The 13,534-nt window shown below is 39.7% G+C and overlaps 1 protein-coding gene across 15 annotated transcripts in view; it reads left to right on the forward strand.

Annotated features, from left to right (window-relative positions):
• The window catches only part of rbfox3a (RNA binding fox-1 homolog 3a), a 1,786,123-nt gene that overhangs the window by 1,027,953 nt on the left and 744,636 nt on the right, over positions 1-13,534 (forward strand). Inside the window, exon 1 of one of the 15 annotated variants that reach the window (XM_043714687.1) lies at positions 2,917-3,070. The exons of the other annotated variants lie outside the window; for them this stretch is intronic. Within the exon in view, the coding sequence (XP_043570622.1) occupies positions 2,969-3,070 (102 nt within the window). The 5' untranslated portion in view covers positions 2,917-2,968. Of the gene's footprint in view, positions 1-2,916; positions 3,071-13,534 lie in introns of those variants that run through there. 15 annotated transcript variants of the gene reach the window in all.

Here is a 13,534-nt window from a genome sequence, read left to right on the forward strand (position 1 = left end):
CCAAATATCTTTTCTGATAGACTTTTTTTTTCCAGTTTCACTGATACAAATCCTATTTTCTGCAATTTGGCTAGTTTTATATGCAAAGCTCCAGAATCCCTCAGGGGTTCCTCCAGTCTCCAGCCATAAATCCAGCAGGATATTGGTAGAACCATCAGGTTAGCAATGGGGATCTGGCTTATGTTGACTTTCCATTGCTTATTCAAATCTCCTTGGTGTCCTTTTCGAAGCCAAATGATAGCCAGATGCCGGGGCTCTCTATGTCAGGAAATCCTGCTTTGCAGGCTCAGTCATGGTCTGGAAATTCCATATGTCCAGTGAGGTGTGGGAAGTGGAGCATCCTGTCACTAAGTCCCTGAATGTGGAACCCATGCATTAGCTGCAGTTTAAACAAGTAACCTGGACCCGTACATACGATATTCCTGTGTTCCAACAGTGAATGCACTTCAAAAATAGTTAGTGTACAGCATTTTGTGTATTTAAAGGTTATGAAAAGTGCTGCATAAATGCAAGTTTTTCTGTCTTTCAGAGAATAGCTGTTTTAGTTGGAGGAGAAAGCTACTCCACTGGATAAAGCTGGTCCAGTAGCTTTCTTAGAAGTAGGTGGCAGCAACATAATGATGGGCAGCAGCTCAGAAGCACAATGAGCTAGCATATACAACAACAACTGACTAGTACAGTAGTTGACCTCCTTCAGTCTTTGCTGTCGTAGTTTTATGGAAGGTTGAGCTGGTGCAGTTGATCTAGCATTGGATGACCTAATCAGTAGTCTAGAGAGTGCTCAGAATATTCCAGTTTCTTTTTCTCCATAATGAGAGGTGGAGTGATTGGCTGAATACATTTATATTGATATACAAATTTTGGCAACATTCAAGGACAGGCTTGAATTGAAGAGATGGAGAGTGGCTTATAAGACTCGGTGAGCAGCCAACAATACTGCAGTTATCTGTGTACTGTAGATCATGTAGATCTATGGTGACCAGTTTAGGTTTGGCATAGAGGCGATTGAAGTTAAAATGGTTTCCGTCTGAACTGTATTTAATACTTACGCAGGGTGCAATTAATCTTTGAGGTGAATAGCTACGTTCAAATGGATTGTAAATAGTGTAGGGGTCATCACACAGCCTTCCGTGGCATGATTCCAGATTTTGAAGGTATCTTTTTCGGATCTTCCACTCAAGACAGCTGTAGTCATATCACTGTGGAATACTGGTTGGATTAGGATGATGTTTGTTGGACGTTGAAATCTCTGAAGAATAGTCCACAGAGTCTCACAATTTACTGAATCAACTATTGGTCATGTTGATGAATGCAGTGATAAGTTCCTGGTGTCGATTTTACCAGAGGGTGCTGCCACTGTTTCACAGTTAAGACATTTCTGGAATAGCTTTTATCAATATTGACAAATAGCATTGTCATCCTTAAGAAGAGTGATACCATCCTGCAAGCAAAGGGAACATGGTCCATTTAACATTGGCCTATAGACAGACCTGGTGACTTCAAAACACTTGATACATTCTAACAGAACTAGACAGGTTAGGTGAAGGAAGGATGTTCCCAATAGTGGGGTAGTAGTCCAGAATTAGAAGTCATAGTTTAAGGCTAAGGACTGAGACAAGGAGAAATTTCTTCAACCAAAGAATGGTGAGCCTGCAGAACTCACTAACACAGAAAGTGGTTGATGTCAAAACATCATGTATTTTCAAGAAGGAAGTAAATATAACTCTTGTGGCACAAGGGATATGGGAGCAGGGCAGGATTAAGGTATTGAGCTCGATGAGTGGCCATGATCATATTGAATGGGCAGGGCAAGCTTGAGGGGTTGAATGGCCTGCTCCTGTCTTTCTATAATGGTCAGGATACTGTTAGACTTCCTCAGGCGTTGTCTTCCTTCTACTTGGCTTCTAGATATTTTCTAATCAAACTGTTCAGAAATGTTATTACTCACCTCTGCAGCAAGTGGGACTTGAACCCAGAGCTCTCAGTCCAGAGGTCGGGATACTACCCCTGCACCATAAGTGTGTTGCTCTGGTGCACCTAGTATTCTGAGGTAGACTCCTATCCAAGTGCCAACAAGACCTGAGTCTGCTTAGTTTCTGAGTTCAGATGAGATTGGGAGCTTACAGACTAATATGGCTACAGGCACAACTTATCTTTTATGCTTGAGTTAGGCAGGTGCCAGGGATGTGCCATGCTAATTGGTTATCCTACAACTGACACTAAAAAATTTCATGGGGTCAGTCTGCCCTTGAGTATTTTAGAGTCAAAACTTTCAACATTCTAGATGACCCAGCTGATGTATACAATTTTATTTCCGCTTAAATATTTGGTGCCGTGCTGTTTGATACTTTAGACAAACTTCCTGAAATACAATATTGCTAATAAATGTATAAATTACGATAAACCTACTTTGCATTCAATCAGTTAAATGCAGCACTCAACAGAAGCCACATTTTGATAATATTAACTAAAGCATAAAACAAGTCAAATACCTGCAACACTTTAAGGTTATGAACAACTGACCGATTGAAGGGACAAATTTCATTCCTTAAGACAAAGTTTAGATTGCATGCCACTTATATATTTCCTGCATTATTTAACAATTTATTAATCTTCACACAAAAAAGTAATTAACAGGAGCAGTGTAGCTCCTCTTCATCAAAATACCCCATGTTCTTTCCAGAATAACCTCTTCGTTACAGACACACACAAACAAATTGAAGGCTTTAGAACACCAGTGTCCAACCCCTCTCTGATTCTTTTAAAATGGTACAGGATATAAGCATTCGCTGCATTGGTCATTCAGCTCCAGAACAGGGTACTGTATACAGCGGTACTTTATTAATGCAGTTTAAGTAGTTGAGAGAGAGAGAGAGAGCGAGAGAGAGAGGGAGCGCGAGATCGAGCGGGAGTGAGCTCTAGAGATACAAACACACAATACAGACAGGCACACACGCTGTCCTGATACATGCTCTGCTCAATGGCAAACTCCGGCTGCATCCTGCTCTCCAACTCAGCTATGCTCCCTCACACCATCCCCTGCACTCCGGCCTTTCTCTTTCTCCAGGAGGTAAGTGACTGATTGAAATAGGCTCCTTTGTCTTGCCCTTGCTTTATGAGGTCAAGCCCTTTGTTGAATTGAAAGCACTGTGTATATGTAAGGGAAGGTGCTGTATTCAGTACTCCGTGCTGAATAGAAAGAGAGAGATTTACGTTGCCTACCTTAGGAACCCCCTCACTACAGAGGACTCCTTGCATCCTGTTTGTGGCTGGCTGGTTTTGTTTTGTGCTGTTATCATAAACCAGATTTTTAAGCAGGAACGCAAGCAGGTCTCGCGATTGTGAATGAGGTCTGTGCCTAAGCTCAACTGTTTATCTGCAGCTGTGCTGTCAAATACCTGGGCTTTTCCTTGAGGAATCCTCTGGTGTTGTGTGAGTTCCTTCCTTGCTCTGCAGTTCCCATTGCATTTCATAGCACTACCGTGACAGCACCAGGGAAATGATAGGTGATGGTAGATATTTTAAGGTCATAAATTTCCCATTTATCAGACTAATTTATGGGCTGGGATGGAAAGGCTGCAGCAGTTTGTGTCTTCATGTATCTTCCTCCATCTGCTCAGCTAGTTTAATTCTTCTATAAATTAAGTGCTTCAAGACAGGGCTCACATCCATCTTTTCCCTCCTCAGTGCCATACCAAGCCATCTTTCCATCATTACTTAACCCTTTGTACTCCAACAGTACTGTTTTCTAAATATGTGGCAATCTCAGCATGATACTGATGGTGTTTGTGTTCGTTGAACAAAAATTAAATCCTGTGAATTAATATTGCTAACTGTGAAGAAAGATGCCTCATTATTAAAGATTTTTGCAGTCAACATAAACACTTCAAAACTGTGAATTCTCCACCCCTCAAAAACAGGTTGCACTAATGCATTAGTTCAATGGGAGAAGGAATAGTTGCTTTTATTATTATTGCATTACAGTGCCTCTGTGGATACAGTCTTCACTTTTTTGAACATGTTTTCCCTCTCTTTTCAGGTTTTCTTTAAAAATATATGATAAAAGCTTTTCTATTATTTGTATTGCATTTCAGAACTAAGTGGTTAGATGTATAAACTACAGATTAAAGTGCTAATAACACAACAGGGATATATTCTTCTGGTAAGTCAATGCATTTGTGATTAGTGCTCCCGGAGTAGTTATGTTCAGTAAAGCAGCAGAATAACTCCGGGATGATGCTGTATAAAAAAGGTATGGTGTTTAAAATAGGATGTGGCATTCTTGTTACAGGGCTCTCCATTTTAACGTAATTTCTGTTACAAGGCTACCGAACCTTGGCTCCCAATATTATTCATGTTCCATTTACTGCCGTTATGGAGCATTCATTGTAGCATACACCTCATTATAACACACAAGATTCTTGGCTCGCTGCGACATGTTGTAATGAGGATCGAATGAATGTAAAATTTATGTCAAAGGTTGCAGAAAATATGACGAGTAAAGATAATGTGCCAAAACGATAAAGCGTGAGGGGAAAAAATTGATACAAAAAGTTCAGGTGCCACTCGCTGACAAAACTGAGCCAAGCCAGAGCTTCCTGAGAGAAAAATCTCAGTTTAGTTGAGAGCAAAGAATATTCTGAGGTGGCATGGAATATTTCAGCATTTAATATCTTTACTTACCCAAACCGGTATTTAAGTGCAATTGAAGTGCCTTCAGGATGTCACTCCCCATAGTTTGTACAGCTGTTATCCGAGTGCTGTGCAGTCAGTGACATTCTGTTATGTGGCATGTCATTTTGGTACCCAGCAATGATACGGCTATGAGCTCTATCGACATTTATGGAATATATCAAGTAGTTGACAAATGGAATTTTCAGACGTAATTACAACGAAGTCTCATATTTATTGAAACAAAGGGAGTGAAAGCTTATCCGTTTAGAATGTATGCCACTCCCCAGTTGTTGCATAACGTAATGCTACAATCTGAGAGTATGTCGGACCTTAACAGGTTGTTTTCTAAACATATGACTTTGTATTTTCAGACAGTCTTCTCTTTCTCCCTCACAGAAGCAAGTATAGATATAAAATTTTACTTTGTTTTGTCTTAAATGCCAATACTCTCCAATATATAAGTTTGTATATAGAGAAGGTACAGTACCCTTCTGTTGCATCTTCTCCTGAATATTTCCTTAACACTTCAGTGGACGTGATACCATGAAAGATGTCCTGCCAACCACTGAGTAACATGCACTGAATAGAATAGCATGCATCAGTACTCAGTGGCCTAATATTACCCTATAGCAATGGAAAGTGTTTGACAGCATCACTTAATAATACTCTATTCTGTTCGCCTCCATAGGCAGACCCTTCTTTTATTTTGTTAATTAAAATAAGAGCCCATAAAAATAAATGCCAAAGCAAAATAATCAAAATTGTCTTTCAAGAGTGAAAAAGAAAGATTTTGAGAAAGCTTTTAGGGTATGACCAATCATTCACACGATGTGAAAACAATGGTACCCATGAGCTGACCTAACTGGACCACTCAGAACTTTTGCTTTCATGGGTTACTGAGTGAGGTCACTTGTGGAATCGTTTGCATTTCTCACGGTCAATCGATGGAGCACCCCGTAGTTATGTTACTGAAAAATGCTGTAGTTAGTAAAATAAAAACTGCTTCCCATTGCACTTTTCCAGCATGCAAGATTTTGCAAAATGTAGATGATGAAGTAAAGCCTGGGGCAGAACCTTGGTTACTATAGCTACTTACATTTTAAAAAATCCTTTGAGCTTCTTTATTAGTTTATTCAGAAAATACTGCTAATGATTAAATATTCTGTGTTTCCTGACACTTTCGGATTCTCAATAGTCCTAAAATCATGGTGTGGAAACATTGAAAAAGACGCAGAAGAGATTTACCAGGATGTTGCCTGGTATGGAAGGAAGGTCTTATGAGGAAAGGCTGAGGGACTTGAGACTGTTTTCATTAGAGAGAAGAAGGTTAAGAGGTAACTAAGTAGAAGCATACAAGATGATCAGAGGATTAGATAGGGTGGACAGTGAGAGCGTTTTTCCTCAGTTGGTGATGGCTAGCACAAGGGGACGTAACGTTGAATTGAGGGATGATAGATATAGGACAGATGTCAGAGTTAAGTTCTTTACTCAAAGAATAGTATGGACGTGGAATGCCCTACCTGCAACAGTCGTAGACTCACCAACATTAAGGGCATTGAAATGGCATTGGATGAATATATGGAATGGTGTATGTTAGATTGACTTTAGTTTGGTTTCATAGGTCAGTGCAACATCGAGGGCCAAATGGCCTGTACTGCGTTGTCATGCTCTATGTTCGACTAAGATGGTAAAGACAGTCCTAGGTAGGAAATGTAAATGAAAGAAATTTGTGGATTTTAGTTTCTAATCTTGCAATGCACATTAATATTCAAGATATTGAGAAGTGGATTCACTGAAAATATCTGTAATCAGAGGGAAGGGAAGTGGTGATCAGATCAAATCAAGTTAAGTTCACTACCTTTTTCACTCAGACAGCAAGGTAAAGTTTAATTCTTATGCATGATTGCTATGTAGAATTGTTGATTTCCTGTAAGTCCTCAGGAATTTGCTTTTGAAGGTACAGTGTCTTGAGTATAGAAGTCCCGAGGCAACTGGAATAGTTTTGATATTTTAAAGCCGGTCTTTGTTTTCAGATCATAAGACTTGTTGAGACAGCATTTTCAACCAAACAGCATACATCTCATCTATTTCACATCCGTTTCCAAGACTCCTAGCCAATTGTGTACCAATGAGTCGATGCTTACACAGGCTTACTCACAAGGCCTTTGGCAAGTAATGAGTTACTGCAGCAAAAAGATCATTCTCTCAAGAAAAAAATTAAGATGAAAGTGATGTGGAAATGTAGGTTTAAGCAATGTACTGTGATTGGATTTTTTTTTATTGCAATAGATGCCTTTAAGAGGTTGAGAAAGATAAATAATAATGCTGCACCCAGTACTCTCAAAGCTCTGCAGGAGCATTTCTGCACCAGCTCTATAGTTAGAAGATTAAAATTGCCTTCTTCACTACACTGATAAAGGGAGCTCTATTCATTGTCGTGTGTGTGTTGCATTGCAGCATTGCACATTAAGCTTTTTACAATCTCATATTTCATGAGCTGCACAGAAGTCGATCAGTCCTGCTGGATTTCTCCAGTGTAATTTGAAAAGTTTCATGATCGGTTCCAGAGCATCATCTCCTCCCACTAGGAATAAGTCACACAATCTCTGTAGTCCAAACTGTGTTGGTGGTATTGTGCACGTCACATGCTGAATTTATAAAGTCATAATTAATTTATAAGAAAAAAGACTTTGAATAAATATGACTGAATGCTTTAGCAGCTAGGAGTTAGTGGAAGGACTGAACCTCAAAGAATTTTTAGTCGTAGGAGGAAATATACCTGATATTAACTTGTTGTCATACTGCTAAACTAATATTGAGCTCTATAGTACAATTATGCTAATATTTAATTCAACAAACAGTTTATCTTTGTAAAATATATTTCTACATTTCTTAGACTAATGTTTGATTTCAATTATGAATGTTATTTCACAAAATAGGAGCATTTTGAAGTTAGTAGTCATAGTGGAAAGATTTGATTTAATTTCTAGAAGGAATTTGTGATGTTTTTGAATGGTATGGTGAATGATTTAGAGCAATAGTTAAAGTTAGCCTCAGATGTGTAACTCATATTAGATGTATGTGTTTATCTGCAAGTGCCACCTATTTAAATATGCATGTTGGGAAGATGAAAATGTGGAAGGAGCAATGTTTACAGAGGAACTGAAACACTGTAACACCGGCTGTCATATTCAACCGAGATAAATAGGTAAAAAGAAAAATACTTCCTATTGCAGCAAATAATTGATATCTGTCCGTCTCCATTTAACAGTTTGCAATCAAGAATTGTAACGGAATAAAATGTAGACTCAAAACCACAGCATAATTTGAATCTGATCTGGCAGAATCTTATGTCCAGACAGGCAGCCATATGCAGTGTCTAGCAGCACACTCTGATGAGGCTGAGTGTGGTACAAGGCCAAATAATTTTCACCCACTCGAATTTCACCACTTCAATTTTTATTTGATATTTTTAAAAATGTGATTGCTCTATTTAAGGCATCTGAATCAAAATCGTCATAAAGTTTTTCTCTGTTTTGCAATTGGCTTTGACTTGCCTTTTACATCCATCTCCAGGGAAAACTGGCAATAGCCATTCAGCAGCTGCCAAAAGCTTAGTGCATTGAAATGGCCCTGTTTGCATGTGTGAAAATATGAGCTTTGTAACTTTAGCTCTGGGTATACCCAACACTCATTCACTTGCATTGGAGGCAAATCAAACGATTTCATGAAAGAGCAATCCAAATGTTGAAGGCACAAATTGGTGCTGCCTTTCCAGAGGATTTCTAGAGGCATGCCTGGTATCAACCCACTCCTCAGCCCCAGGAAGCTTGCATTCAAGATTGTACATTCTAATTTATCTGAAGCACTTGTTTGCTTTGCAGTAATAAATTATTTATCTAAAAAACTTAAGCAATGTGTCAATTGAATCTTGGTCAAATTAATCCGACACCAAATATTGCATCAACATTCGCTGTCCAATATCCAGTGCCTCCCACCATATTCCTAGAGGCATTCTGCCCATCTGGAGCCAGTTCACTGAGATTGGACTCGGTTCAAACCAGGAAAAAGTATAAGGAGAGATTCTCTCCCTCAACTCTACCTGTTCCCCCTTTTCCCAGTCTCCTCCCTTCTGCATCTGAATTCTTATTTCTGTTGCGTGTTCTGTACAATATTGAACCCAAATTTAAGCTAGCATTCTTTCCTTCTCCCTCAGGTTTTGCTAGAAGTCATATTCCCCACCCCTTTCACACTTCTCCTCCAATTCTAGCCTGTATTCTTCTCCCCAGGCTAAAACTGGACATTCATGTTCCCCACTCTGCAAAAGCATAATTCATGTTGATGACTACTCTGATCTCGTCAATCTTTAGCTGACCCTTTTTCTTGTAGCTTATGTAGAATATTCAAGCCCTCTACCGAGCTTATGTCACATGCTTTATAAAGTCGCCATAATTAATTTTTAAAAGAAAAATACTTAACATGTGGCATTTCACCACATCAATTAGTCCCCCAGGTTGAGTAATGTTCTTCCCTCTCCCCCAGTGGGTGACAATCATAATTGTCTCTGACCTCATCATAGCACTCATTGTCACACTTGTCTTCCTCCAGTTATTGTTACTGTACTCCTAATTCCATTCATTTTTACACGTCTTTTTTACTTACTTCCAAGCTGGGGTGCCTGCATTTTGCTAGAACTCAGATTATTCCTCCCTTATCCTCTCAGTTAATTAATAACTCTTCCTGCTTCATCTATATATCATCTAAAGTTGATACTTTATCAGCCATCTCACACCCAAAGCAGTTCTATTTGCTCAGCATTCAGAGTTTTCATTCATTTACAGGGCATAGACACAATTATATTCATGAGGTAACCCAACTGGTCCACTCACCATGTTCATTCTCTCAAGTTATGGAGTGAGATTGCTGGTGAAGTCATTTGCAAAGCAATAACTTTGCCTTTCCACTCTAATACTAGCTTCTGTCAATTTCTTTCATCACTTCTGTGTTGTGCAAAGTTTTGGCCTCCTTTTTGGATGAAGAAAATCCTTGCCTTGGAGGGGATGATCATCTATAGTTCACTGGATTCATTCCTGGAAAGAAAGACAAAGTGTCGGATTAATTTGACCAAGATTCCTGTTTAATCAGGAGAGATTGAATAGAATAGACCTGTGCTCTCTGCAGTTAGAAGGATGATAGGTGATCTCATTGAAACACATAGCATTCTTTAAAGCGCTTGGAAAGTTTATGCTGTGAGGATGTTTCCCTGCTGTGGAATCTAGAACCAGTGAGGTCACAGGTTCAGAATAAGAGGTCAGTTGAGAAATATCTTCCATCAAAATACTTTGATGGATCTTTGGACTGTCACTATCCCAGGGAATTGTGGAGTCCCAGACAATGCATATATTTAAGATCTGGGTCGCAGTGGTAGTGCCCCTCCTTCTGGACTAGGAGGACTGATCGAGAGGTGTGTCAAAATATGTCTGACAGGTTGATTAAAATATCTAAATTGGTTTTTGGATCTGAAGGGAATCCCGGGACATGGAGACATTTTCTAAATGGGGAAAGGCTTAGAAATCTGAAGCACGAAAGGTTTTGGGAGTCCTAGTTAAGGATTCTGTTAAGGTTAACATGCAGGTTCAATTGGCAGGGATAGAATTCAAAAGCAGCGAAGACTCTGGTCAGACTGCATTTGGAACATTGTGAATGGTTTTGGGCCCTGTATCTAAGGAAGGATGTGTTGGTATTGGAGAAGATCCAGAGAAGGTTTCCAAGAATGATCCCAGGAATGAAGGGATCTGAGGAGGGGTTGAGGACTACGGGTCTGTACTTGATGGAGTTTAGAAGGATGAGGAGGAATATGATTGAAATTTACAGAATACGATTGAAATTTACAGAATACTAAGAGGCTTGAAAAGAGCGGGTATAAAGAAGATTCTACAGGGTAGGAGAGACTCTGATCCTAGGATATAGTCTTTGTGTGAGGAGGAATTGTTTCAGCTCGAGGGTGGTTAATCTGTGGAACCCATTGCAGAAGAGGGCTGTGGAGGCCAAGTCATTGAGTGTATGTAAGACAGAGATAAATAGGTTCTTGATTGATAAGGGGATCACAGATTGGGGGGGAGGGGGAAGGTGGGGGGGAGGGGGAAGGTGGGTGGGGCGGGGCAGTAGAAGGCAAGAGAATGAGGTTGTGAAACACAATCAGCCATGATCGAATGGCAGAGCAGACTCCATGGCTTACAGCAGAGCCAAGTGGCTTAATTCTGCCCTTATGTTTTATGATGTGAAGGGAGGTTGAGATAGATCATCAGCCATGATTTCACTTCATTGTGGAACAGACTCAAATAGCTGAATGGCCTCATTCTGTTCCAATTTCTTATGTTCTTCTGCCCATTGTTAGCATTAGGTCTCCCTTTCTTTTCACCTTCATTGGCACCATTTTCTCCTCTCTCCATTGTTATCTATTCCCTTCTTCATCTTTGCCATGCCTTAGCCATCCTTCCTTTTAACTTATCCTACTTTCAATCCCTCCCATAGGCATTTTTTTCTGCCACCCTTTTCCAAACCCTCACCAGTCTATACCAGTTTAACTCCCTTGATGTGAATGCATTTTCTCCACAATCCCTTTTTCTTTCAGTGCCACTACTACCCACTTTACAGTAACAAGCCCTCGTGCACAACAGATAAAAACTTCTGGCAACCAAGCGATATCAGACCCAAGTTGATTCATTTAATCACCAAGCCAGTGCCTGAACCAAAATCCCCAAAATCTTGACTTTCAGTGTAAAAAGCCAAGTGATTGGTTTGTGTGCAAGTTTGTAATTCATGGTTAGGTTCAAGTTGAAAGGACAGCATTGCCTGGATGAGCTGCCTGAGCTCACACATCAATGCTCATCTTTGCCACATAGTTAACTTCAAAATGCAGAACTGCAGACATTTGTGACTGTCTGTCCCTTTCTTTTTGAATGTTTGCAGTAACTGATTTTGAGATGCAGTGATTTCTGAAAAGCTTGCTGGCAAACTATTTCAATGCTGCTAAGTACATGGTGTTTAGTTCTGCTGTGACCTGAATAAAACCATACAGTTGGTTGCTCTCTCAGAAATGCACACATGGCTGCTTTCAGGCCATTGGTCACACAGAAAGTAATTGTTCCATTTATTCACATATGATTTGCAACAACAGAGCATGTATCAGTAGTGTAACCACTCTGTATAGACAGAGAGGACGTTTCCCTTGGATAGTAGGGTGGGGAGGGGAGGGGGTAGGTCTGGAACCAAGCAAGCCTTTTCAGAACAATTTGAGGAATTTCTTTACTCAGAGGGTGATGTTTCAAATCTTTGCACCTCTCCACTGTAGATGACCATGGAGGTTCTGTGATCATATTCAAGATCGAGATCAACAGTTTTTTTTTTGTATGAGAGACATCAAGGGAAAGGGGGATAGTGCACAGATATGGTTTGAAATCGGAGATCAACCATAATCTCATGGTTTGGAACAAATTCAATGGCTGAATAGCCCACTCCTACTCCTATTTCCTGTGTCTCTATAAAATCCCCTCTAGCAGCAACCTACTGTGAAGGCTTCAAAGTACAGTGCACTTATTTCAGTAATGAGGAGGTCAACAACAATGCATATGTTTAAAGGCTGCTAAGTTACATCACCAGGCTTTATTATAATCAATGCATGACTAAAATGAAAGCTTCTTTTCTCTTGTGTCAATACCAGAGTCTGCTGCAACAGGCTGACTGAAACAAATATAGCAGTTCATTTAAAACTTTCACACGATTATACAGACCTGTTAAGCAAATATCTAGAAGGTATCTGAAAATATACTGAGAATGTAGGCATTTCTAAACAAGTGCGTCCATTCAATCTGGGGATATTGTTGCCTTCACAAACCTGGAGTGGAAGCATCTGAGGAAAGGCAAAGGAAGAAGGGACATTGAAGATTTTTATTAGAAAGTCAAAGTTGATTCAGCAAACTATTTTCTGTAAATATGAATAAGGTGAGAGTGTTGCCACTGGGTGGGTGAAGTTGTAGAAATTGATCTCTGCACTCTGGGACTATTCTTCAAATCAGATTGGTTACTTGAATAAGGTTTGATATTTAATCTGTCTGATTGTAACAAGAGCTTTACATTTAATGAATTGATGTAAACTTACACAAAGCAATCACTAATTTGGCACTAAAATTCAGAGAGGTCGTAAGTAAATAGAATATGTCATCCTGAGCCATTTTTGCCCAGAGGCATGGTTCAGCAGACTGGAAACAATTTTACTCACGCTACACCTGACCTGGCTGATTTCTGAAATGGAAAGTGTTCCATTTCCCTGCAATCACTTTACCCTGATTCCTCAATTTATGAATAAGGAGACCATTGAAGTGGAACGTTCTAACACATGGGGTGGAACAAAACCTGTGCAACATGTCATTAATGAAGGTCACTGAAGCAAAAAGTGCAAGTAGCTTCACAAGTCAGCTAGGTGATGCTCCACATTGGTCTGATTTTCGACGTAAATCTAACACAATGGATTCTTTTATGAATTCTTCCTCCATGTGCTGTTCTTCAAAGGACTTGTTCTCTTTCAAGAAGACATTATCCTAGAACAGAACCAATCAACTTGACGACAGAATGGAAACCTGTGTTCATTTGGTTTTCAAAGATGCTGATGCATCTTGGAGATGATTGCAAACAATTCTTTTGTAATGGCTCATCCTGACAACAAATAGACATGAAAGTGATATGGTCAAGGCTGGTCTTCAGTCGTCAAAACTTAATCATGTTTGAGGTGACCCTTTCTGACTGGCAGTTCACATGCTGAGCTCATTTCCCACTAAGTTGTACACACTGGCTCCCCAAT

Source organism: Chiloscyllium plagiosum, chromosome 24 (genome assembly GCF_004010195.1).
Source record: "Chiloscyllium plagiosum isolate BGI_BamShark_2017 chromosome 24, ASM401019v2, whole genome shotgun sequence".
Classification (NCBI taxonomy): Eukaryota; Metazoa; Chordata; class Chondrichthyes; order Orectolobiformes; family Hemiscylliidae; genus Chiloscyllium; species Chiloscyllium plagiosum.